This window comes from Carcharhinus amblyrhynchos, chromosome 1 (assembly GCF_965287045.1).
Source record: "Carcharhinus amblyrhynchos chromosome 1, sCarAmb.v2.hapA, whole genome shotgun sequence".
Classification (NCBI taxonomy): Eukaryota; Metazoa; Chordata; class Chondrichthyes; order Carcharhiniformes; family Carcharhinidae; genus Carcharhinus; species Carcharhinus amblyrhynchos.
Genome location: NC_137324.1, coordinates 22,861,717 through 22,889,686, shown reverse-complemented (window position 1 = coordinate 22,889,686; position 27,970 = coordinate 22,861,717). Strand labels below are relative to the sequence as shown.

Below are 27,970 nucleotides of genomic sequence, written 5' to 3'. Positions count from 1 at the left end.
AATAATACTGTTTGGCCCTGAAATATTTGCATGCGATTAAAAAAGAAAGCTTAGTTACTGGAAGGAAACATAAAAATGTAGAAGTTAGGAGCAGGAGGAGGCCATTTGGCCCTTTGAGCCTGCTCCACCATTCATTATGATCACGGCTGATCAAACAACTCAGTAGCCTAATCCTGCTTTCTCCCCAGTACCTTTGATCCCATTCGCCCCAAGTGCTATATCGAGTCCCCTCTTGAATACATTCGAGGTTTTGGCATCAACTACTTCCTTTGGTAATGAATTTCACAGACTCACCACTATTTGGATGAAGAAGTCTTCTCACCTCTGTCCTAAATGGTCTACCTTGTATCCTCAGACTGGTTCTGGACACCCCCACCAACATGAACATCCTTCTTCTACCCTGTCCAGTCATGTTAGAATTTTATAAGTCCCTATGAGATCCCCTGTCATTCGTCTGAACTCTTGCAAAAACAATCCTAACCTAGTCAGTCTCTCCTCTTACATCAGCCTCACCATCCTTGGAATCAGCCTGGTAAACCTTCGCAGTACTCCCTCGAGAACAAGAATATCCTGCCTCAGAAAAGGAGACCAAAACTGCATGCAATATTGTCAGCGTGGCCTCACCAAGGCCCTGTATAATTGCAACAACACGTCCTTGCTCCTGTATTCAAAAACTCTCACAATGAAGGCCAACATACCATTTGCCTTCTTTACTGCCTGCTGCACTTGCTTGCTTACCTTCAGTGATTGGTGCACAAGGACACCCAGGTCCCGTTGCACATTCCCCTCTCCCAACTTACAGCCATTCAGGTAGTAATCTGCTGCCTTATTTTTGCTTCCAAAGTGCTGCATTTCTGATCCAAGAACTTGTTGAAATGACGTGAGGAATTATTGGCTACCAGAAAAGGGCTTAATTTAAAGCCAATCTAAACTAAAAGGGATGGCCTAATTTCTGTTGTCTGGGAGACCCTGTTACTCCATTAATGCCCCTCTGCAGATCATCTTAACTGATTTGTTTGCCTGGAGGTATTTGTCCGTTAGATTATATTGGGGCTATTCAGGTCATGGAAATGAGAAAGTCCCTTTTAGTTATGGTGTGAGTAAACATTGCTTTAAATTAATCATTTTCCAATTGTCTGCATATTTAAAAAGTCCAGATGCAACATACTCAGTTTTACAGGTAAATAATGCAAACAGCGTGCCAGAAACAAGTCATAAATATAGTTACTGATTGCTTGTATAAAATAGAAGCCAATATACTTCTCTGAATATAGCTTTATAGATGAGTGAAGCATAGGTGCTGAGACCTAGCATTAGATTAAGCTGATTCAGACCATGGAAGTGGGAAAGGCCTTTTTAGTTATTAAGTGAGCAAACATAGCTTCAAATTGAGCCCTTTTCGGATTATCTGATGCAACACCTAAACAAAACTACCGGAATGACTTTGCAGTCTTCTCTAATGAGGCCCATGAGATATTATTACTGACTATAACCTGGAAATGATGTGCACTTCAACGAATAATCTTTGCTGCGAATCCCATGGGGTGGCAACAAGCAATTCTATAGTTAGAATGTCCTCTTTGAAATGTTATTTTGCTGCATATTAGAAAACCATGCCCAATGTGCTTATTTTCTTGTGCAAAAATCAGTGAACTTATTACTCTAAAACAACTTGGTACTCTTGTTAAAAAATGCAAGATTGTTAATCCATTTGCCTTACAGACAGGATGCAGTCGGATAGTTGAGTGTGTCAAAATTTACATCACGTGTTCCCTTTCTGTTTGCTGTACAGTTGAAGAAGTGGAATCAGAAAAAGATCATGCAGAATTTCAAGTACCGGGCAAAATTGGAGCCAAGAAACAGCGGAAATTGGAAGAAAAAGAACAGCGAAGAGCGCAAAGAGAGGTTAGCAGCAGTTATATTTCAGAGAAGAGGATAGCTTCATTACTTTTTTTAAAATGCCTTTCACTTAGATGTTATTGGCCAATTAGCATAGCAGCATAGTTGCAGCACAGAAAGATGCCATTCAGCCAGTGGTGTCCAGGCCATCTCTCTGCAAGCATAACTCACCTAGTTCCACTCCCTTGCCTTAGCCCTGCAATTTTTTGTTCACTTCAGATAAATATCCAGTTCTTTCTTGAAGCCCTCCATTGAACCTGTTTCCAATGCACTCTTGGGCAGTGCATTCTGGATCTTGTGCATTCTTGCTTCGTTTAAAGAAAGATCTTCTTCGTGTCGCTATTTCTTCCATTGTCTGTTGCCTTAAATCTGTGTCTTCAGGTTCTGTATCCTTCCACAAAAAGAAACAGTTTTTCTCTATCCCACTTAGCAGAAGCATAGATTTATTTTTTTGCGAGTGTACAGTTCCATCCTTGGGATAAGTGAGCCTATGGTACTAGCGTAAACATAAGTGAGATGATCTACAAAAGCAGCTTAGCATTGGTAAAGTTAAAACATTGTCTGCAAATTACATTTCTTATCTTCTGTGGTCTTGGGAGACCCTTGTAGGATGTATGGATTCACTGTTTAGAGACTTCTTCTCTACCTCTTGGATTTCAATCTCAGAGGACTGCAGTTTGGACAGAAATTAGACAGTAACTGTACTTCATTTGATCAGTAGTTTTAAGAAATTCATCAAAAGGGAGAACCCTACTATAAATCTGTTGGACAATAGTTAACAGCCCTTTAGAAGAACAAGTGGCGCGTTGCATCAGTGCCAATTTGGTGTTGGGAAAGATATTACAAAATACTTTGACAATAGTCACTTTGATGAAATAGTTTAAATGTGATGTAAAAATAACTTTTCACAATATAACTGCCTTTATGTGCCAAAAATAAAGAAATGGAAATGCAGATGATAGGGTGACTACACTGTTAACTTATAATTAATTATTTGCTCACCCCTTCCGAAGTTGTAATCTGCGTGCAGTAATGTGGAGAAACAGAACTGGAACTTGCATTTTTCCTCTTTGATCACTTTAGACACAAAAATACACAACAAGTTCTTTTACCATAAAATCCTACAATGCAGAAGGAGGCCATTTGGCCCACTGAGTCAGCACTGACCACAATCCCACCAGTCCCTATTCCCATAACCCCATGCATTTATCATAGAAACCATAGAACATTACGGCACAGAAATAGGCTTCTTAGCCCTTCTTGGCTGTGCCGAACCATTTTTCTGCCCAGTCCCACTGACCTGCACCTGGACCATATCCTTCCATGCCCCTCTCATCCATGTACCTGTCCAAGTTTTTCTTAAATGTTAAGAGTGACCCCGCATTTATCACTTCATCTAGCAGCTCATTCCACATTCCCACCACTCTGTGTGAAGAAGCCCCCCTAATAATCCCTTTAAACTTTCCCCCTTCACCCTTAACCCATGTCCTCTGGCTTTTTTTCTCCCCTAGCATCAGTGGAAAAAGCCTGCTTCCATTCTCTCTATCTATACCCATCATAATTTTATACACCTCTATCAAATCTCCCCTCATTCTTCTATGCTCCAGGGAATAAAATCCTAATCTATTCAACCTTTCTCTGTAACTTAGTATCTCAAGTCCTGGCAACAAGGTGGCAGGCAAAAGGCAGGGAATTATAGGCCGGTTAGTTTAACGTCTGTTGTAGGTAAAATGTTAGAATCCGTCATCAAGGAGGAAATAGCGAGGCATCTTGAGGGGAATTGCTTGATAGAGCAGACACAGCACGGTTTCGTTAAGGGGAAGTCGTGTCTGACGAATTTATTGGAGTTCTATGAGGATGTGTCTAGGGCGGTGGATAGAGGAGAGCCGGTGGATGTGGTCTTTCTTGATTTTCAGAAGGCGTTTGACAAGGTACTTCACAAGAGGTTATTGCAGAAGGTAAGGGGGCATGGAGTTGGGGGTAGGGTGTTAGCATGGATAGAGGATTGGCTGTCTAATAGGAGGCAGAGAGTGGGGGTGCTATTCGGAATGGCGGTTGGTGACTAGTGGAGTGCCCCAGGGGTCGGTGCTGGGGCCTCAGCTATTTACCATTTATACAGATGATCTGGAGGAGGGAACCGAGTGTATGGTGTCGAAATTTGCTGATGACACCAAGATTGGGGGAACGACAAATTGTGCGGAGGGTGTGGAGAGTCTGCAGAAGGATCTAGATAGGCTGGGCGAATGGGCCAGGAACTGGCAAATGGAATTTAATGTTGACAAGTGTGAGGTTGTCCACTTTGGTAGGAATAATGGTAGGAAGGAGTATTACTTACGTGGCGAAAAACTGCAGCAGGTGACGGTGCAGAGGGACCTCTGGGTCCTTGTGTATGAGTCGCAAAAACCCAGCCTGCAGGTGCAGCAGGTGGTCAGGAAGGCAAATGGGATGCTGGCCTTCATAGCGAGGGGGATTGAATAGGAGGTCTTGCTGCAGCTGTATAGGGCACTGGTGAGGCCGCAGCTGGACTACTGTGTGCAGTTTTGGTCGCCGCACTTATGCAAGGATATTTTGGCCTTGGAGGGAGTGCAGAGGAGGTTGATGCCAGAGTTGAGGGGGTTGAGCTATGAGGAGAGGCTGAATAAACTAGGCTTGTACTCGTTAGAGTTTAGAAGAATGAGGGGAGATCTCATTGAGACATATAAGATGATGAATGGGATGGATAGGATAGAGGTGGAGAGACACTTCCCGCTCAGAAAGGACAGTAGGACTAGGGGGCATAGCCTCAAGTTAAAGGGGGGGCAGTTTAGAACGGAGTTGAGGAAGAACTTCTTCACTCAAAGGGTGGTGAATCTCTGGAATTGTCTGCCCATTGAAGTGGTGGAGGCTGCCTCGCTAAATATTTTTAAGACGCAGGTTGATGGGTTTTTGATAAGCGAGGGGATTAAGGGTTATGGGGAGAGGGCGGGAATGTGGAACTGAGCCACAACAGATCAGCCATGATCTTATTGAATGGCGGGGCAGGCTCAAAGGGCTGGATGGCCTACTCCTGCTCCTATTTCTTATGTTCTTATGTTCAACATCCTTGTAAACCTTCTCTGCACTCTTTCAACCTTATTAATATCCTTCCTGTAATTAGGTGACCAAAACTGCACACAGTACTCTAAATTCGGCCTCACCGATGTCTTATACAACTTCACCATAACATTCCAACTCTTATACTCAATACTTTGATTTATAAAGGCCAACGTACCAAAAGCACTCTATGACCCTATCTACCTGTGACATCACTTTTAGGGAATTATGTATCTGCATTCCTAGATCCCTCTGTTTTACTACACTCTTCAGTGTCCTACCATTTACCATGTATGTTCTACCTTGGTTTGTCCTTCCAAAGTGCAATACCTCACACTTGTCTGCATTAAACTCCATCTACCATTTTTCAGCCCATTTTTCTAGCTGGTCCAAATCCCTCTGCAAGCTTTGAAAACCTTCCTCACTGTCCAGTACACCTCCAATCTTTGTATCATCAGCAAATTTGCTGATCCAATTTACCACATTATCATCCCCAGATCATTGATATAGATGACAAACAACAATGGACCCAGCACTGATCCCTGTGGCACACCACTAGTCACAGAGAGAAGCAATCAAAGAACAAAGAACAACCCAGCACGGGAAACAGGCCTTTTGGCCCAACGAGCCCGCGCCGCCGCATCCTCCTACACCTACCCTGCCCTGTGTGTATGTGGGTGGAACCCCTAACTTAGCCAGATTCAGGGGAGAATAGTGTCAATTTGGTACACCAATCAGCCTAAGAGCACATCTTTGGAGTGTGGGAGGAAACCAGAGCACCTGGAGGAAACCCACGCAACCACAGGGAGAATGCGCAAACTCCCACAGACACAGGCCCAAATCCATGTATCTGCACAGCTACCAGTGCTAGTCACTGAGCTGTTGCGGCGCCCTTCTACTGGTCCAGGATTAAGCACACACACCGACACGAAGTACTAGGCCACTCCTGGAACCTCCAAGAGCAGCCCACGCACGACCCACCGTGTGCATGCCCCTCGTTTGACAACAAGGTGGACCGACACCTGCGGAATAAAAAGACAAAAATGTTAACACGTAATTCTACATTTCCGGTGTCGTCCCGAGGCTCTGACCCTATTTAATACTCTCTACTATAACCCTCCATCCTTGCTTCACTCATGTGTCTGTCTAAGTAAACCTTAAACAAATCCAACATGCCTGCCTTCACCACCCTACTCGGTAGCACGTTCCATATCCCCACGACCCTCTGCGTGAAGAACCTTCCTCTCATATCCAAATTATACTTCTCCCCCTCACCCTTAGATCGTGACCTCTTGTAATTGTCCCCAATCTAGGGAACAGCCTACCACTATTGACTCTATCTATTCCCTTCAGTATTTTATTTACCTCTATCATGTCCCCCCTTAATCTCTGTCTTTCCAAGGAGAAGAGTCCCAGTTTCTCCAACCTTTCCTCGTAACTCAGTCCTTCCATGCCAGGCAACATCCTGGTAAACCTCCTCTGCACTCTCTCCAGAGTCTCCACGTCCTTCCGGTAGTAAGGTGACCAGAACTGGACGCAGTACTCCAAATGCGGTCTAACCAACGTTCTGTACAACTGAAGCATTAGACAGCAGCTCCTATACTCTATACCCCTTCCTATAAAGGCTAGCATTCCATAAGCTTTCCTCACAACCTTCTCTACTTGTGTCACCACCTTCATAGACTTGTGAACCTGCACTCCCAGGTCCCTCTGTATTTCTATACTCCTAATCGGTCTACCTTTTATCACGTAGCTCCTCTCTGCATTATTCCTTCCAAAATGCTTCACCTCGCATTTGTCAGGATTAAATTCCATCTGCCACCTATCTGCCCAATATACCAACCTGTCTATATCCTGCTCTGTCACCTGGCATTCCTCCTCGGTTTCTGTCAATCCTGCCATCTTGGTGTCATCTGCAAACTTGCTGATCACACCACGTACGCTCTCTTCCAAGTCGTTTAAATATACTACAAAGAGGAGAGGTCCCAGTACTGAGCCCTGCGGCACACCACTGGTGACTGGCCTCCAGCCTGAAAAGGTCCCCTCGACAACTACTCTCTGTCTCCTATTGCCCAGCCAGTTTTCAATCCACCTAGCTACCTGTCCTTGTATCCCATGTGCCTTAACCTTTTCTACCAGCCTGCCATGAGGGACTTTGTCAAACGCCTTACTGAAATCCATATAGATGACATCAACGGCTCGCCCATCGTCAACCGTTTTTGTCACCTCCTCAAAGAATTCTACCAGATTCGTAAGGCAAGACGTCCCCCTAACAAAGCCATGTTGCGTATCCCTAATCAGATTGCAACGCTCCAAATGCTCATACATCCTACCCCTAAGAATTTTTTCCAATAATTTTCCTACCACCGATGTCAAACTCACTGGTCTATAATTACCAGGGTTATCCCTTCTACCTTTTTTAAACAGCGGTACAACATTAGCTACCCTCCAGTCTTCTGGGACCTCACCTGTGTCCAAAGAAGAGACAAAGATTTGCGTCAGAGGCCCAGCAATTTCATCTTTCGCCTCCCTAAGCAGCCTGGGATAAATACCATCAGGCCCTGGAGCTTTATCCGTTTTTATGCTACCTAAAAGCCTTAGCACTTCCTCCCTCGTAATGGATATCTCCTGCAGCTGATCTACAGCTCCCTCCAAGACACTACACGACACCGAACCCCTCTCCTTCGTGAATACCGACCCAAAGTATTCATTCAGGATCTCCCCCATTCCCTCCGACTCGATACATAACTCCCCTCCTTTGTCCCTAAGAGGACCAATTTTCCCTGTAACCACTCTCTTGCTCCTAATATAGGAGTAAAATGCTTTTGGATTTTCCTTAATCCTATCAGCCAAAGCCATTTCATGCCCTCTCTTCGCCCTTCTAACTCCCCTTTTTAGCTCCCTCCTACTCTCTCTATATTCCTCCAGCGCACTCTCCGTACCCAGTTGTTTTGACCTAACATATGCCTCCCTCTTCCACTACTGCTCTCTGGCTTCTTCCATTGAGCCAATGTCTAATCCAGTTTACTACCTCTCCATGTATACCTAGTGACTGAACCTTCCTAACTAATCTCACATGTGGGACCTTATCAAAGGCCTTACTGAAGTCCATGTAGACAACATCCATTGCCTTCCCTTCATTCACTTTCCTGGTAACCTCCTCGAGATCACAAGAATGTAAGAAATAGGAGCAGGAGTAGGCCTAATCTAATAGATTGATTAAACGTGACCTACCATGCGCAAAACCATGTTGACTCTCCCTAATAAGTCCCTGTCTATCCAAATATTTGTAGATCCTATCTCTTAGAACTTCTTCCAATAATTTACCTACTACTGACATACCGGTCTATAATTTCCCACATTACTTTTTGAGCCTTTCTTTAAACAACGGAACAACATGAGCCATCTTCCAATCATACGGCACCTCATCCGTGGATACCAGCATTTTAAATATATCCACCAGGGCCCCTGCAATTTCAACGCTAGTCTCCTTCAAGGTCTGAGGGAATACCCTGTCCGGTCCTGGGGATTTATCTACTCTGATTTCCCTCAAAACAGCAAGCACCTCCTCCACTTTAATCTGTATAGGTTCCATGACCTCCCTACTTGTTTGCCTTATTTCCATAGACTCCATTATCCTAGTCCCCTGACTTGAAGAGGCAATTTATCATGGCCAATCCACCTAACCCCCACATCTTTGGACTGTGGGAGGAAACTGGAATACCAGGAGAGGAAACCCATGCAGACACAGGGAGAATGTGCAAACTCCACACTGACAGTGACCCAAGCTGGGAATTGAACTGGGTCCCTGGCGCTGTGAGGCAGCAGTGCTAACCACTGTGCCAACATGCTGCCCACAACGCCATTAAAGAGAAAAGACCGATCAATGTTTTAACCATAAGAGCTCTTTGTTTATCTGTCGAGTAAACTATTTTCAGTTCCCAACTTGAGGCATGATCCTGGAATTTCATCCTACTGTTCCAGTCAAATAATGATCTGAATAGTGTCTCTTGCACAATAATTGAACAGATATTATGCATTGGTTTTCACTATAGAGGAAACCAGTAACATTCCAGAAATAGCTGTAAATCAGGAATTAGAAAAGGGGATGAAATGCAAGAAAATTGCAATCACCAGGGAAGTGGTGCTTGGCAAATTGTTGGAGTCGCAGGTTGACAAATCCCTGGGTCCTGATGGATATGGTCTTAAAAGAAGTGGCTAGTGAGATAGTTCGTGTGTTGATTTTAATTTTCCAGATTCCACAGAGACTGAGAAGGTACAATTTGATTGGAAATATCAAATGTAATTCATAATCACAGAATTATTATGGCACAATTATTATTCACCAGCCCTCCCAGCGAGCATTATAGCTTAGTGCCATTGCCCTGCATATTGTTTCTATTAAAGTAATCATCCTATGCTTACTTGAATGCCTTATTTGAATATGCTTCCACCGCACTTCGAGACAGTGCACCTCAGACCCAAACCACTTGTTGTGTGAAAAGGATTTTTTTCACAACGCTTTTTTTTGTTTCATTTGCAAATCATTCTTAAGCCTGTACCCTCTTGTTCTTGATCCTTTTACAAGTGGGAAGTTTCTTCAATCTACTCCGTCCATCACCCTCACAATTTTGAACATCTCACTCCAATATCCTCTCGCCCTTCTTCTCCAAGAGAACCCTCCCAGCCTCTCCAGCTGTTCTCATACTGAAGCTTATCATCCCTGGAACCATTCTTGTAAACTTTTTCTGAATTCTCTTCAATGCAACCACATTTTGCCTATAGTGTAGCACCCAGGACTGAACACAACATTCCAGCTGAGGTCTATTTAATGTCTTGCATAAGTTCAGCATAATCACCTTGCTGTTGTACTCAATGCCCCAATTAATGAAGACTAGGATATTCTATGCTTTATTAACTGCTCTTTCCACGTGTCCTGCCACCTTCATTGAGTTATGCACAGAACCACTAAACTCCTTCTGCTCCTGCACTCCCTGTTAGAATTTTTCTCCTTATTTTGTATAGTCTCTTCATGTTCTTCCTACCAAAATGCATCACTTAACATTTCTCCACATTGAACTTCATCTGCCACCTATCTGCTCAGACCACCAATTTATCTATGTCCTTTGGAAATTCTACACTGTGTCCTGTTTGCAGTTTAAGTCCCAGTACCGACTCCTGGTGAACATCACTACAAATCTTCCTTCATCCAGAAGAATATCCACTGATCCTCTCTGCTTCCTATTTATTTAGCCAATTTTATATAACATTGTTACTGTCCATTTTATTCCATGTGCTATAACTTTTCTCGCAAGTCTGTTATGTATCGAATGCCTTCTGAAAGTCCAAGTACACTACGTCAACGACATTACCCCCATCGCCTCTTTCTGTTAGCTCCTCGAGTTAAACACCATTTCTTTCCCCTTCGGAAATCCATGCTGACTCTAATCAACTCGCGTTTTACCATGTGGAGACTTGTATTCCAAATAATTGTTCAATAATTATTCAACAGGGAGGGGACCGAAAGCAGGAAGCTCCAAGCCAATTAAGTTAACATCTATCATCAGGAAAATTATAGATGTTGCGGCAGGACAGTTGAAAAAATTCAAGGCAATCAGGCAGAGTCAACATGGTCTTATGCAAGGGAAATCATCTTTAACCAATTTGTTGGAGTTCTTTAAAGGAGTCACATAAAGAGATGTACTGTATTTAGGTTTCCAGAAGGTATTTGATAAGGTGCTACATTAAAGTTCATTGCAGAAAATAAAAGCTCTTGGTGCATGGAGGTAACACACATGGATAGAAGATCGGTTAGCTAACAGGAAATGGTAGCATAAACAGACTTTTTTCTGGGTGACAGGAGTGGTGTGCCACGGGGGTTGGTACTGGGCCTCAACATTTTTGAATTTAAACAAATGACTTGGATGAATGGACAAGGCATGGTTGCTAAATTTGCTGATGACATGGAGATTCAGTGATCTTATTGAATGGCAGAGCATGATCAAGGGGCTGAGTAGCTGACTACATAGACCCTGCGAGCATTTTTATGGGGACTTAATGTTTACAGTAGAACTAACAGGCTAACAAAATGGGCGGCAGTGCTGCTTTCCACCTACTTGGTTACGTAATATATGTTGATTGGATAGTCAGATAAGTCAGTGGACCACCCCTTTCAAACAGAGTAAATTGAGGTTTCCCCTAGTAAGCAGTAAAGCAGATTCTGCGATTGTGGATCACGTGTGCAATAGAGACCATATCATAATGTTTACAAATATGAGTGAGGTGCTTTTCAAATGTGTACTTATGAAATGCTGCACTAAATAATAGTAAAAATTGTCAATTAAATTCAGTGTGTAGCTTAGCCAGGTTGAGCGCTGGAGCTGTTTCTCACCTGATCCAATTTTACTTTTAATTTCACGTAAAGGCTGAAGTAGAAGAACGAGAGGAACGGCGAAAATTGCAACTTAAGAGAGATGAAGAGCGAAAAAAAGATGAAGAACGATTACGACTTGAAGAGCAGCGAAAAGTATGAACGTTGTTTTGCTTTTTAATTTCTTCCGTGAAATTCAGCTCACAGTGGTTATTTCTTCACAGAGCACAACTTGTGACAAATAATGAGTGTTCTTATCTTATACAAAAAATACTGGCAGCTAAAATCGTCCTTCTGCAGTGCAGAGACAAAAAGAACAGCAACAACCATATTTATGCTGAAGTGGATTTATTTGGATTGTCAACATGTTGGAGCCAAAAATATGGAGTACCCAATTTAATTGCATCACTTCAGGGAGGAACAATTAGCAGTTTATTATCAGCTGGAGTGTGATTTCTACAACAACAGCTTGATAGTACCTTTAACGCAATGAACTTCCCAAGGCAGGAAGCATGATAGGACAAAATATGATACTAAACCACATAGGGAGTTCTGAAGAAGAATCATAATAGACTTAAAATGTTAACTTTGTCTCTCTTCACATATTACCAAACCTGAGTTTTTTTCAGCACTTTCTGCCCAGTATTCACAACATTTTGCTTCTCTGTACAATTTAAAGAGCTCTTAGAATCCCTGTGGTACTGAAGGAGACCATTCAGCCCATCAAGTCTGCACTGAGCGCTCCCCCCTGCCCTATCCCTGTAACCCAATGTATTTATCCCAGTAATCCCCCTAACCTACACATCTTGGGATACTAAAGGACAATTTAGCATGTCCAATCTACCTAATCTGCACATCTGGTGGCAGCATTGGCACAGTGGTTAGCACTGCTGCCTCAGAGCCAGGGATCCAGGTTCAATTCCAGCCTTGGGTAACTGTCTGAATGGAGTTTGCACATTCTCCTTGAGTCTGCATGGGTTTCCTCTAAGTGTTCCAGTTTTCTCCCACAGTCCAAAGATGTGCAGGTTAGGTTGATTGGCCATGCTAAATTGACCTACATGGACTTTAGCAAGGCCTTTGACAAGGTACCGCACAGGTTGTTGCATAAGGTTAAATCTCACAAGATCCACGGTGAGGTAGCTAAATGGATAACAAACTGATTATAGGAGACATGGTTTGTAAGTTTGCAGATAACACCAAGATTGGTGACATAGTAGACAGTGAAGAAGGTTATCTCGGATTGCAACGGAATTTTGATCAATTGGGCCAGTGGGCTGATGAATGGCAGATGGAGTTTAATTTAGATAAATGCAAGGCGATGCATTTTTGTAGATTGAGCCAGGGCAGGACTTACTCAGTTAATGGTAGGGTTTGGGGTGGGTTACAGAAGAAAGAGATCTAGGGGTATAGGTTCATAGCTCCTTGAAAATGGAGTCACAGATGGACAGAGTGGTGAAGAAGGCATTCAGCATGCTTGGTTTCATTGGTTGGAATATTGAATACAGGAGTTGAGACGTCTTGTTGAAGTTGTACAGGACATTGGTAAGGCCACGCTTGGAATACTGTGTACAGTTCTGGTCACTGTATTATCGAAAGGATATTATTAAAATAGAAAGAATGCAGAGGAGATTTACTAGGATGTTACCGGGACTTGATGGTTTGAGTTATAAGGAGAGACTGAATAGCCTGGCACTTTTTTCTCTGGAGCATAGAAGGCTGAAAGGTGATCTTACAGAGGTCTGTAAAATAATGAAGGGCACAGATCAGCTAGAAAATCAATATCTTTTCCCAAAGGTAGGGAGAGTCTAAAACTAGAGGGCATAGGTTTAACGTGAGAGGGGAGAGATACGTAAGTATCCAGAGTGGCAATTTTTTCACAGAGGTTGGTGAGTGGCTGGAGCAAGCTGCCAGAGGTAGATTAGAGTCGGGTACAGTTTTGTCTTTTAGAAAGCGTTTAGACAGTTACATGGGTAAGATGGGTATAGAAGGGTATGGGCCAAATGTGGGCAATTGGGATGAGCTTAGAGACTTTTAAAAAAAAGGGGTGGCACAGACAAGTTGGCTGTAGGGCTTGTTTCCATGCTGTAAACCTCTATAACTCTATGATGCTAGTATCAGGGGAAATATGTAGGGTTACAGAAATGGTGCCTGGATGGGATTGTGGTTGGTGCAGACTCCTTGGGCCGAATGGCCTCCTTCTGCAACATCAGGATTCTGTGACCTTTGGACTGGGTGACCAAAAGTTTGGTCAAAGAGGTAGGTTTTAAGAAATGTCTTAAAAGAAAAAAGCAAGACGGAGAAGTAGATGGATGCTATTCTAGAGCTTGGGACCTAGGCAATGGAAGGCCTGGCCGCCAATGGTAGAGTCGTTAAAATTGGGCATGGCACACAGTGCCAGAATTTGAAAGTGCAGGTATCTTGAAGGGACTGAAGGAGATTACAGAGCGAGAAATGAGACCACAGAGAGATTTGAAAACAAGGATGAGAACTTTAAAATCAAGATGTTGCTTGATGTAGGCTACTGAGGACAGGGGTGAAAGTTGAAAAGTTGTAGGTAGTTAAGACACAGATAGCAAAGTTTTGGATGGTTGAAGGTTTCTGCAGGGCCAGAAGTGGATGATGTGACAGAGGTGAAAATAAGAAAACTTAATGATGGTTCGGATTTCTGGTTTGAAATTCATTTTGGGGTCAAATATGATACCAGAGTGGTGAATAGTCAAGTTTTGTCTCAAGACACTTGCCAGGGCAAGGGAGGAGAGGGGACCAGTCGATGGGGACAGAATTTTAGGTGGTGACTGATCCAATAGCTTCAATTTTCCCAATATTTGATTGGAGGTATTTTTAAAAACTTTTGTGTTTGGAATGCGGTCATCCACTTGGGGATACCAGAGGTAATTGTCCGGGAGTAGGAAGAGAAGCTACTGCAAGTGATTATCTGGCTACCGTTAAATAGATAAGAATGGAACCAGGTGAAAGCAGTTGATCCCAGCAGGAAGACTGCGGAGAGACACTAGAAGAGGGTGGTGTGGGTAGTCATGTCAAAAGCTGCAGGCAGGTTGATAAGGGCACCTGGGGATAATTTACCCAGTCAGGTAGGATGCAGTTTGTTTCCCCATGTAGCTGCAGAGGAACCTAGCAAAGTCTGTGATATAAAATCAAAAGGTGAATGAGAGAATTCAAACCCTGAGGGGAATATATCCTTTATTTTTTTGAGGTTTGGCTACACAGTGTGCTGGTGCTATTGTTCGGATTTTCTGTAGCATGAAATGTTGCAGTTTGGTTGCCTGTTACCGTCCACCGCGTTGATGATGACTTTTTAACCACCCAGTTCTGATAGAGGTCATCGATCACAAAAACTCTGTTTCTCTCGCCACAGATTCTACCAGACCTATTGAGCATTTTCTATTTTTTTTCAGATTTTCAGCATACACAGTCACATGCTTTTGTCCCCACAACATTGGTTGAGTTATCAATCAAAGGCAAGAATAGTATTAAATGAAGTTGGGATGCCTGTCTGTAAGGTGGGTGGTTGGGCGGGGGGGGGGGGGGGAGGTTGGGGATGAATGGGAAAATTGAACAAGAGGAGGTGTTCGGCCTTGTGACAGTCTCGAGAGACCACCTCCAATAGCCAACATTGACCAACTCGTATTTCCCAATATGGAGTAGAGAAGTGGAGAAAGTAAGAAGGAGGTGAGATGAAGGGTAGCAGTGGATAAACTGCCTTCAGTGAAGTATATGTTTGGCATGTGATGGATTTTTAATTGACCTGTTTTCATTTTCAAAGTTATTTTTAATTCATTTGTGGGACATGGGTGTCGCTCGCTGACCAGCATTTATTGCCCATCTCTAGTTGTCCTTAGAGGACAGTTGAAAGTGGCTTGAGTCACATGTGGGCAAGACTGGGTAAAGAAAGCAGATTTCCTTCCCTAAAGGGAATTAGTGAACCAGATTTTTTTTTCCTCTGACAGTCGACAATGGTTTCATGGTTGTCAGTAGATTCTTAATTCCAGAATTTTTTTTTATTGAATATAAATTCCACCATCAGCTGTGGTGGGATTCGAGCCTGGATCTCCAGAACATTAGCTGAGCTTCTGGATCGATAGTCTAACAATAATACCACTGGACCATTGCCTTCTGTCATGTATGAAATGGCACACAATTAATTTTCTTTTAGGAAGTGGAAAAGGCCGTTGTTCTTGAACTTGCCATTTGCGATTGAACTTGGAATATTCCTTCACGTGTGCGTGCACACTTAGTGATCGTACTGGTGCTATGTACTGACATATATTTAACGCAGGGTTGCCTTTTATTTAGTGTTCCCAAGTCATGTGATTCAGTTATTCTTCTGGTTGATGTGTGTTTTCATCAAAAATATTTAAGTCATAAATGGAACTGCAACTTGTTGAAGGAATTATCACATTGCATTTAAAGACAGGTGAGAAATCTACAATGGGGTATTCCACAATTTACCAGACAGAAGTCAGTTCCTCCGTTTTCTTATGTACATGATACCTTCAGCAGTAATTTTGAAAATCAGATCTTGTTGCAGTACATTATTTTTGGTTTAAAAATTGAGGCTACTTGGTTTTTTAGAAGTTATTTTAAAGAAAATGTAGAGTTTTACTTCTGAAATTTGTTTAGTATCAAAATTAAAACTCTGCAGCTAAGTGGTGTGGTGGGATTTTTTTTGCACCATGCTGCATCCACTTTTGTTCTTGTGTGTCTGTTAGTGGAGGCGGACAATACCCACAGTTTTGCAACTGTCGTCAGTGGTATGATTCTGAGTAGGTGGTGCTCTGAGTACCTAGGTTATAATACATAGGTCAGCAACAATATTTCCAAGTACCCTAATGACCTAACATTAAGCCACTCACTGCAGGAGATATAACATTGGTATCGTGAAGGAAGTAAGTTAATTCGTATACTTAACCTTTTACACGAGAATCTTTTGAAATGTATAGATTCATGCTCCATTGCAAGAATTACTAAAACCCCATTTGAGATACTTAAGCACCCAATCTAGACTGACATTCCAGTGCAGCGCTGAGGGAGCGCTAAGACATTAAGCAGAGCCGTTGCTTGCTCACTCGAGTAAGTGTAAAAAGTTCCATGTTGCTGTTCAAAGAAGATTATAAAATATTCTCCTAGTTTACCTGACCTTTCAGTTAGCATCACTGCCCAAATTGTCGCAGAATTCCTCTTTGTGATTCTTGTCTGCAATTAGCTGTTGTGTTTCATATGTTACAACAGTGGGACTTCAGATGTACTTAATTGGCTTTGAACCATCTTGGAAGCATGTGTATGTGGAAGGCCCCAGATAAAAGCAAGTTTGTTTGGATTCACAATGTAGAACAGTGTTCATGATTTGAAAGTTTTCTTCAGAGTTTCTAATTAAACTTTCACCTCATATTTATGTATAGGACCTCTCCACACTTTTAGACCCCAACATAATGTTGTTTCATGCATCCAGACAATCATTTTGAAATTAATTTTATTGATGCAGTGGAATTAATGGCATGACGAAAACACGCCGCTTGTTATAATTTGAAATAATATCAGCAAAAGTTTTAATATCCCCGTTAAATCCCTTTCACGGTCTAGTTTGATGCAGGAGTAATTTTAAGTAAAACATGCGTTTCCTGTGTAGATGATCTAAAAACATTGCCTGTAGTCAGAATCTTATTTAAAAATAGCACTTGGTTGCTTTCTCCTTGTGTTGGGACACACAGGCATCATGTGCCAGTTAGAATGGCAGTTGTCTTTGGTAATAATAGATATCAACCCTGGGGATCTGCAGCCTTACTGTGACTTGGTTGTGTAACACAGAAAGCTGCCAATGTTACACACCCTATGGTCAAACGCTGTGTCCATTTTTCTGTCTCAGCCCAAAAATAGTCCAGTGCAATCCTTTCCATGTATTTCCTGATGTTTCCCTGGTTGTAATAACAACTTGTGCCTACCTTTTCAGAAAAAACATTTGAATTATTTCTTCAATGGAGCTGCATTGTTGTATGAAGTGGTTGTGTGGTGAGGTAGTTCACAACGCTGGAGAGCTTTCAAAATAAAAGTAGAAAATGTTGGAAAATCTCAGCTTATGACAGCATCTGTGGAGAGAGAATAGGGCCAAGGTTTTGAGTCTGGATGAATCAGATAAGATTTATAGTCGGGAGGGGGTGCGGGGGTGGGGAGGGGTTGATAGGCGTGCAGGAAGGAGAGCAGGAATGGCAGTATTAGCACTGCTACTTCACAACGCCAGGGACCTAGGTTCAATTGCCAACTTGGGTCATTGTCAGTGTGGAGTCTGCACGTTCTCCCCATGTCAGCATGGGTTTTCTCCGGGTGTTCTGGTTTCCTCGCACAGTCCGAAAAACGTGCAGATTAGGTGGATTGACCATGCTAAATTGCCCTTAGTATCCCAACATATGTACTGAGGGAGCTTAGCAAAGTAAATACTGGAGTTATGGGGTTAGGGCCTGGGTGAGAAGCTCTGTCGGAGTGTTGGTGTATATTCACTGGGCCAAATGGCCTCCTTCTGCACTGCAGGGATTCTATGATTCTGTGAAGCCAATATGAGGAATGTTGGCTCAGCCGTGTTCCTACTGAATGGTGGAGCAGCTCGAGAAGCCGAACAGCCTACTTTTGTTCCTATTTCTTATCATTCCGTGATTGTTTCTCTCTCTCCACAAAACAGTGTAAATGTTTCAAGTTGACTCAGAACTGAAATGAGTTGAAATGTAGGGGTGTGTGCATGTGGCTGTGGCAGGAGGGGAGAACCATGTTGTGTGTGTGTGGATGCGGGAATGCACATATATACGACCCCCCCCCCGACACACACACACACACACACACACACACACACACACACACACACACACACACACACACACACACACACACACACCCCGCCAGGGGCCTCGGTTTTTGTGTATGTGTGTCTGGGAGCAGGGATGCGATAGGGGCAGTAAGAATGCAGACTCCTGAGTTTTGCCGTGAGGAGATTTTGTATCCAGTGAATGGCACGATCGTCCTGTGACGTATGATTCTGCCCTGAGAATACAGTGTGTGTAGTTAGCCAAATCTGTGAAAGGTCAGGCCTATCATCTGCTAATTGGTTTTGTTTGACTTAAGAACCATGCTATTTTAACTGATTTTGTACTTTTGCCTAATTGGGTTTTCAAAATGGCAAGTTAAGATAAGAACAGAATTGGGCTGGCCTTTTCGCATTGCTTTGCTCCCCCCTCCCCCCATCTGCCATGCTTTTGATTTCATCAGTGCTTGGAACATGTATTTCTGGGTCATATTCAGTAATAGCATATTCTGGTTTGTTGTAGAAAGTATTTTACTTCACAATTTAAGTGAAAAATAAGTGGTAGGTGTTAAACCACATTCGCAAAGCAAACTGATCGTCTCCAGAAACTGTGGTAGATGTTTAGGCTAATGCATGTGATGCCTGGGCAGCAGGTTGCTTTCTCTGGGATTGTGTTAAGCTTCTTGAATGTTGTTGCACTGCATCCACCTATGTAACTGGCAAGTGTTTGATCACATTCCTGACTTGTGCCTTGAAAATAGAGAGGGCCTGAGTGTCAAGATGAGGGCCACTCACTGCAAAACGTACAACCGCTGTTGACCATGGCATTTATGTAGCTGATCCAGTTCAGTTTCTGGTCAGTGGTGTACCCCAGAATGTTGTTGATGGGAGACTTGGCGGTGCTAATACTATTTAATGTTAAGGAAAGATGGCTAAATTTTCTGTTGTTGATGGTCATTACCTGGCACTTGTGTGATGTGAATTTTGCCAGCCTTAATTAACTCGAATTTAAATCTTTGGCTCTTGAAGTGCTTTGCTTTGAGGAATTGTGAATACAGCTGAACATTGTATAAACATCAGCATGCAGCCCTACCTGATTTTGAGAAGGAGGGTGGGAAATTGGTGAAAAAGCTGAAGAAAGTTGGGCGTAAGGATACTGACCTGTAGCCATTCCCCAGGGCTGAGCAATTAGCCTGTTGGCCATATTCCTTTTCGTCAGGGATGACTCCTAGCTGCTGAGGAGATTTCCCTTGAGTTAAGTTGACCACTTTTACGAGGACTCCTTGATCTCACACTTGGCCAAATGCTACCTTAGTGTGCAATACTTTGTAAGTGGTGAGCACCTCAACAACATCTTAGACAAAGATATGAGTTTAAAGCTGTTAAGGATCTGAAAGACTGGGCCATCTCATACAAACTTGTAGGTTTTACCTTTTTCTTTTTGATTGCTGGAGTGTTAGATGAATATCTATACAATGCTAGCAAGCTATTTTTTTTCTGTGGAAATCTACATTCCTATATTGAGTTGCCTGTATTCTCCCTTCACAAATGCTGTCAGACCAGCTGAGATTTTCGAGCATTTTTGCTTTTGTTTCAGATTCCAGCATCTGCAATAATTTGCCTATATCTTGAGTTGCCTCTTGTCTGATTCAAGAGTTTGAGCCTTCACACTCCTCTGCAGAAATGATTCCATATATTGGTGCAAAATGTGCTTAATTTCTCATTCACCCTCTTTCAAGGCTGGAATATTTGTCCTTTCTTCATAGCTCAGTTATTTCACACTATCTATCAACTTTGTGACCCGGCACACACCGACAGTTTGGATGCTGCTTTAATCTTTCGGTGGTCAGAATTACTGGTGAAGTGTGCTCAACCAGAACATCTCACAGAGCTGAAACTAAATTGACTGCTATTTACTAGATCATTTTCAGTGTTCCTCAAGTTTCCTTCCAATAATTGATACTGTTGAATGTATTTTTTAAACTTGTGCTTATATAAAACTTTTCATGGCCACCGGACACATCAAAGCAGTTTACATCCAATTAAGTACTTTTGAACTGTAATCACTGTTAACATGTAGAAAGTGCAGCAGCCAATTTATGAGCAGCAAGCTTCTAAAGGCAGATAGTCAGTTATCAGCCAGCATAATGGGGATAATATCCCTGTCTTTCATGGAAATAGTGCACTGGTATCTTTTGTGCCCACCTGAGTGAGCAGGCAGGATCCTGAATGGAACGTAAAGCTTGATTTTTGTGCTTTGGTCTTGATGTGGGACTTGCGCCCACAACTTTCATGACTCAGAAGCAATAGTCATATTTACTGATCCACAGCTGATTGTGCAATTACTAGTTATCTGTAAGGGTCTGTTGTTACCATGGGGCTCTTTGTTAGCTTCTGTTTTTGAAATCTTGTATTTTGCTGGTTTGTTTTAAATTGAGCTGAGCCCCTGATGTATTATTGATCAGGTCCCTCATGGAGACTGTCAGTACTTTGTAGTTGATTTTTTTACTCCTCACCTTTGGTATCAACTGCCTATCATTAGGAATTTTAGTTTTGAACACTGAAGCGTCCAAACCAAAATTGTTAAAGCTATTAAATGGATTTAATCGGTTAGTTCTTGGCTTTAGTCTTTGATATATTTATGATTGCCTTCTAAAGTTTACTTATTTATTAGTCACAAGTAAGCTTTACATTAACACTGCAATGAATTTACTGTGAAAATCCCTTAGTCACCACACTCCGGCATGTGTTCTGGTCAATACACCTAAGTAGCGTGTCTTTCAGACTGTAGGAGGAAACAAGAACACACGGAGGAAACCCATGCAGACATGGGGAGAACGTGCTCCACACAGACAGTGACTCAAACCGGGAATGGAACCTGGGTCCATAGTACTATGAGGCAGCAATGCCAACCACTGTGCCATCGTGCTGTCCTGTTACAGTTTTCAACTCCCATTTGCTCCCTTTATCCTTTCTATTCATCCTTCCAATGTGATATTGTAATATCCAGCGGCGACTTGTTATTTGCACCAGTGTACATCCTGGAACTAAGAGTTAAGCTTTCTTTTAAGAAATCTATTTGGGCACAGCCTGGTTGTTATAAGCTTATATCTGATTCAGTTTTTATGATTGTTAAATCTGGTATTTTGTGCTGCGTTTTTTCTGATGCTTTGATTTTAAAATAAGATATTGAAGTGACCTCCTGTTGACATTTGCTTTACTACTACAAGTGAAAGAAGTCCCATTTTTCTTTTTGCTCCATTTGAATAGTAGAAATGATTGCTTTTCCAGGAACCTTTCCTCTTCTGATGCTTGAAACCAATGATTTTTAAAAAGTTCAGTTCAATAGAAATGCTCACTTTCTCTCTTCATGGTTTAATCGGTTCTACACTCACTGCTGAACCAGAAGGCTGTAGGTACAAGTCCCATTCCAGAACCTGAGCACAAAAATCAAGGTTGACACTGTAGTATAACACTGTGGAAGTACTGCACTATCAGAGATAGTCACCGCAATGTTGCTCCCTGGTGGGATCTTATGGTCCTGCGAATGATGCACCCCCATTGTGGGTTTCCCAATGGCATTCAATGGCAGTTGTCAACGAGACTGAATGCCGTTGACAACAGCTGAACCATAAGATCTTGCCGCCAGCGAGTGGCAAGCCGCCACTCACTGCCAAACACGCCGCAGAGAGGGAGAAAAATCTCACCCGCTATCTTTCAGATGAAACATTAAACCAAGGTCCTGGCTATCCCCTCCGCTGATAAAAGGATTCCATGGCACTATTTTGAAGAAGAGTAGGCGAGTTATCCCATGTGCTGGCCAATTCTAATCTCTTAATCAATACTACAAAAACAGATTATTTTCACATAGCTGTTTGTGGGAGCTTGCTGTGTGAAATTTGGCTTCCATAATTCCAATATTACATTTCAAAAGAGCTTCATTAGCTGGCCAATCTTGAATCAAGGCCACATTCTCAGAATAAGGGACAGGCCAGTTAAGATTGAGATGACGGGAGGATGGGGAGCTCCAAAGGGCTGGGGACGCTTAATCATTGAGCATGTTCAGGACATAAATTGAGAGAATTCTAGGCACTGTTGGCATTGGGGGATACAGGGATTGAGAGAGAAAATGGTGTAAAGGTAGATGATCAGTCATGATCTGTTTGAATGACGGAACAGGCTCAATGGGCTGAATGGCCTTCTCTTGTGTTCCTGTGCAAAGTACTTTGAGACATTTGTTGGTTGTGAAAGGTGTTATAAAAATGCAAGTTTTCTTTCCTTCCCCCATCACCCTAATTTTAAAAATCACTCTCCAACTCAATAAAGAAACATTTACCATTGCATTGAAGATTTGTGACCACCTAGCACTTAAAAAGATATGGGTAATCGAACAGAAGTTCCAGTAATAGTGTGCCTTTATATTCTACCAGAGTCGCTTGATTCAGAAAGCATTGTACATTAGCCACTTGTTTTCTACCTGTTAACCAATATACAGTTTTATTTTTGTGCATTGTAAGGCATGCATAGACCTGTGTTGCTGCTTTTGTAACTTGAAGCAGTCAAATCCCATGTTCTGCCTTTGACAAAAATGCTGGCTTCTTGACATCTAAGCTGCACTGTTGGGGGTGAAAAGGGACTTCCCAATACTAATTAGGAAACACTGTTATGCAAATTGTCGGGGTTGCTTCCTATATAAGAGTGGCCTATCTTCATAAACACGTAACTTAACACGATGCACCTGCACAGTGCATGGGTTTTAACTTGTCAACTGCATAAATGTATGCCACGCACAAATAATGGATGATGATCGGTTTATTTTTTATGTTCAGTTGAATTTCATTTCAGAATTGGAGCTCACTGAAAAACATTTACCATCTGTTTTAAAACTGTTTTCTCTTTTTATTTTATCTTGCAAAAACAAAAGGAAGAAGAATTGAAAAAAGCATGGGAAGAAAAGCAACGCCAAGAGCACGAGGAATACCTCAAGTTGAAAGAAGCATTTACCGTTGAAGAGGAAGGAATTGAGGTAGAACCAGATGAAGATGAGGTAAATATTGACATAAAAAGTGTGAATAAGTTGAGAACTTGATATTGCCTCATGATTATCAGCCCCTGCCACCAGTTCAAGCCTGCTGGGGGGGTTTAAAATCTTTAAAAAGCGGCTCTTAATGATTTTTTTGTTCCTGGTTCGGTGGCTACCCATTGTTTTTTATTTTTATTTTAAGTTGTGACTTAGGAAAATTTGAATAATATTTATGGAACTTAATATGGAACCTGATGTAGCTAATTTTTTTCTTTCTATTCCTACATCTCCATGTGTTATACGTAAAGAATGGAGTTGATACTACTTAGTGTTTAGCAATGCTGAATGTTGCTCCAAATGCAATACTTGCACAATTTTTGTAGGTATTTTATGTTATTTATAGGTTGATTTATGATTACAATACTTCTCATCCTATCCTGATAGTTAAACAAGCTTCAAGATGAGAAACACAATATAATTGAGTTGCAGTCTCTCCTGTTGGAGCTGTCTAAAGGCAATCAAACAGCAAGCTTAGATACAATATTGGAAGTATGGTCCTGCAGACTGTTTAGTTTGCTGGGAATTAATAGCACATCTTGCTCTAACTTTTCATGTTTGTTCACAATTTTACATTTGATCATGTTATACCAGCCCTAACGTAAAAGGAAGGCCCTAGTGTTCATTAATGCACTTACCTTCTATTTTGCTGAACACTTGCTCAGTGGATTTCATCTTGTATGAAAGGTGGTATGGTTAAAAAGAAATATGTAGTTCTAGTGAATTAATAATACTGCATACCCTGCAGCTATGATGCAGACACATTGTGACATACAAATAACTTCGATCATCATTGTCAAACTTCATTGTTTAAAGTTTAGTTTGTTTGTCAAAAGTACCTTTTTCCCCTGAAATTTTCTGTGCTTTCATGCCTAAACAAAAGGTATCACCAAATAAATATGTGGCCGATGAGTTCCCTATTACAAAACTGCTTTTAGTTCTTGTTTCGCACAAGTTCTTTTTCACTTCAGTATAAAAGACCTTGTGTAATAAGGGCCTGTTTCATATTACTTCACTGAAGTAACCCCCCTCCAATTTCCCTTCTGAAGGTTTTCTGATTTTAAAAAAAGGTATTGTTCCCCAATCCCAGTAAAAATCAACTTGATGAAATGAAAGTGAAACTTCTGCCATTTGTTAAAGAAAAACTTCCAATTTTCAGAATTGGTAGTATTGTAAAGTCAAACCTAATAAACCGTGACTGGCTGTGATGTTCTTAATTTTTCATTCTTTGACTATTTCATTATTCTTCAGGCCCAAGATCTTCTGAAGGAGTTCATTGACTACATCAAGGTAGTGGTTATATTTTATGTTGCTTTGCCTGTTTTAATCTTCTGGAAAAACTGAAAGGGGATTATTGTGAAGTTAGTATGGCAGACAGTTGTTGAACTTGTGTAAAATTCTTCTTTATTGTTGTCATGTTTTGGCTTTTTTTTGGGGGGGGAGTAAATTTTCCACAGGCTTTGAGAAAAATAATTGATTTTAAATGTCTTAAAGCATCATGTATTCATGCAAGTTCAAACAAACTAACGGCATCTGATATTCTAAGTGTTTAAGATGTTCGGCACTATCTTTCATGTCATTTCCCAGTACAATGTAACGTGCAACTTTTCATCCTCTTTAGGTAATTCGTTGACCTTGTGCAGAAATACTTTTTGTGGTTGTAAATGAAAGATACAGAGACTGAAACATAGGCAGACCGTTAAGCTTTGGAAACAAAAAACAGTGAGGCCCAGAAAAGGGCTGTGAAAAGTGCACAATGCCAAAGGAGGTAGAAATTAGTTTAAGTCTGGTGTAAGAAGTTGTAGCATGCATTATTTTTGTCTTATTGCAAAATAGCAGTTATTGTAATTGAAATAAGATTTCATGTAATGCATGTTCACTTGCTCTGAAACAGAACAATTAATCTGCATCGTTTTTTGTTTTGGCTCTTCACTGCAAGTGTGAAATATGAGTGCAGGAAAGCATGAATATCTAGCCATGGTAACAAAGAAATTTGCTTATTCCACCCCAGGATTATGCTTTTATATAAATAGATAGTACGGGATAGAAATGAGCTCCAATTTAGTAGGTAGTATGCTTAAAATTACCTATAGTTGTGAATGTTGTTATGAGTTAGTTGGGAAGGAGGGATGAATGGGACTGATTGGATTGCTCTACAGAGAGCCAGTATGGACATGAAGGGGTGAATGAACTCCTTCTCTACCTTAATGACTTTGGATACTCTATGTCATTGTATTTGAGGAACTATTTACAGCAGAACAAATGTGGTTACAACTTTGAACATAGTTTCATTCATGCAAACATTTAACAATTTTAATATCATTTTAATATCATTGTGTTAAATCCACTTGATCTCCTTAATTGCAAGAAGTTTGGTCAAGCCAGTTGGTCTGATAGTGAGTTTATAATGCATCAATTCACAGAAAGGATAACACAACAATCAGCATTTGGAAGGGAAAGATAAATTAATGTTTCAGATTTCACACATACAATATTAGCCCTTCTTTCTCTTTCAAATGTCTGTTGATAAGCTTTGTATTTCTAAACTTCCACAATTAATAGGGTTCATTTTAACTCAACCCACCCGGCATGATGCTGCTGGGATGGGATTCACACGTGCAAGTGTGAGGTTATCCACTTCAGAAGGAATAATAGAAAAATGGACTATTATTTAAATGGTGAAAAATTACAACATGCTATTGAGCAGAGGGACCTGGGGATCCTTGTGCATGAATCGCAAAAAGTCAGTTTGCAGGTGCAGTAGCTAATCAAGAAGGCAAATGGAATGCTGGCCTTTATTGCGAGGGGAATGGATTATAAAAGCAGGGAGATCTTGCTGCAACTGTACAGGGTACTGGTGAGGCTGCAACTAGAGTACTGTGTGCAACTTTGGTCTCCTTATTTGCGAAAGGATATATTGGCCATGGAGGGAGTACAGAGAAGGTTCACCAGGTTGATTCCGGAGATGAGGGGGTTAGCTTATGAGGAGAGATTGTGTAGATTGGGCCTGTACTCGTTGGAGTTTAGAAGGCAGAGGGGAGATCTTATAGAGACATATAAGATAATAAAGGGGATAGACAGGGTAGAAGCAGAGAGATTATTTCCACTTGGGAAACAAGAACTAGAGGGCACAGCCTCAAAATAAGGTGAAATCGATTTAGAACAGAGTTGAGAGGAACTTCTTCTCCCAAAGGGTAGTGAATCTTTGGAACTTTCTACCCATTGAAGCAGTGGAGGCTACCTTGTTAAATGTGTTTAAGTCACAGGGAGATAGATTTCTGACCAATAAGGTAATTGAGGGTTATGGGAAGCAGGTGGGTAAGTGCAACTGAACTATTATCACATCAGCCATGATCTTATTGAATGGCGGGGCAGGCTTGAAGGGCTAGATGACCTACTCCTGCTCCTATTTCTTATGTTCATATCTGGTTCACTAATGTCCTTTAGGGAAGGAAATCTGCCGTTCTTACCCAGTCTGGCCTACATGTGACTCCAGAGCCACAGCAATGTGGTTGACTCTTAAATGCTGTCTGAAATGAGGGCAGTTAGGGATGGGCAATAAATTTTGGGCCCAGCCAGCGACACTTGCATCCCATAAATGAATAAAAAAGGAAGTTGCAAAGGCAGTTGAGAGAAATAAAATCGCAGGGTTGTGGGCATAGAGCGAGGGGAATGGGATTGGATTTCTTTACAGAGAATTGGCATGGTCTCAATGGGCAGAATGACCTCCTTCTGTACTGTACTTCTGACTATGACACAGAATTGCAATTTGTATTATGCAAAGTGTATATATCATATGTATATTCTTTAGAGGGAGAAAGAAAACAATGAGCACGAGTTGCGGAAGACTTGGCTTAAAAAAAATCTTGAGATTTTTAAGGTGGAAGAGATGTAGTGACATTGATTATATCCTGACTCCTTGTCTGGACAAGCTATATTTACTCCTAATTTTTAAAGTTTTATGTTTTTTAGTTGGCTATTTCTAGGTCATTGTGCAGGCTTTAATTCCCCTCCCATCATATAACATATTTCAGGCCTCCTATTTGCTGATCACTGAGCTACTATTAATCTGTTTAAGAATATATATTTGCATTAATTTTCCTCTGGAAGAAAATAACATTTTCCGCAAGATTGCAAAATCTGCAATTTGGTATCATAATTGCCCAATTGAAATCTAGTATTAAATTATCCACAAACACTTGCATTTGAGTGCATGAGTGCATATAACGAACAATCGCCTATATATCACTGCAGAAATTGATGCTTTATAGAAATTGAGTCTTCCTGTTTGGCAAAATGACTTGCTCCTAAATTTCTGCCGTGACTACGAACTGTTTGAAATGACTGGTGAAATAAGTGGGTATAACTTAGTCATTGTGTCCTGTCCCTGGGTGAAATCTTTGAACTCTTCGGAGCAAAAGAGTTGCAGTATTCAACTTGAAACTTCAGTCAACTACCCATTGAGCGTCTTGTCCAGCCCAGGCTACTCCTTTCAGAGAAATTCCTGTTGAACTTGCCACTTGTTCCTTTCAGTCAAAATATATTGAAATATATTCCTGATTTAAGCTTAATCAGGAACCTGTCTAATATCTTTTCTATCCCAGGTGACATCCTGCTAGACCTTCGACACATGAAATCGCAGGACTTTGTACGACCTTCTCCCCAAAGTTAAATTCCCCACCCTTTGTTAATGGCATCACTGCCCAGTGATGCTATTGGATATTTGGTAGCAATTTTACTT

At 41.5% G+C, this 27,970-nt stretch overlaps 1 protein-coding gene across 2 annotated transcripts in view; it reads left to right on the top strand.

The window, feature by feature from the left end:
* ddrgk1 (DDRGK domain containing 1) overlaps positions 1–27,970 on the top strand; it is a 103,700-nt gene that overhangs the window by 59,255 nt on the left and 16,475 nt on the right. For both annotated transcript variants that reach the window (XM_080197229.1, XM_080197320.1), the window contains exons 3-6: positions 1,793–1,905; positions 11,396–11,497; positions 23,074–23,196; positions 24,481–24,519. In XM_080197229.1, coding sequence (XP_080053355.1) covers positions 1,793–1,905; positions 11,396–11,497; positions 23,074–23,196; positions 24,481–24,519 — 377 coding nt within the window. The remainder of the gene's footprint in view (positions 1–1,792; positions 1,906–11,395; positions 11,498–23,073; positions 23,197–24,480; positions 24,520–27,970) is intronic.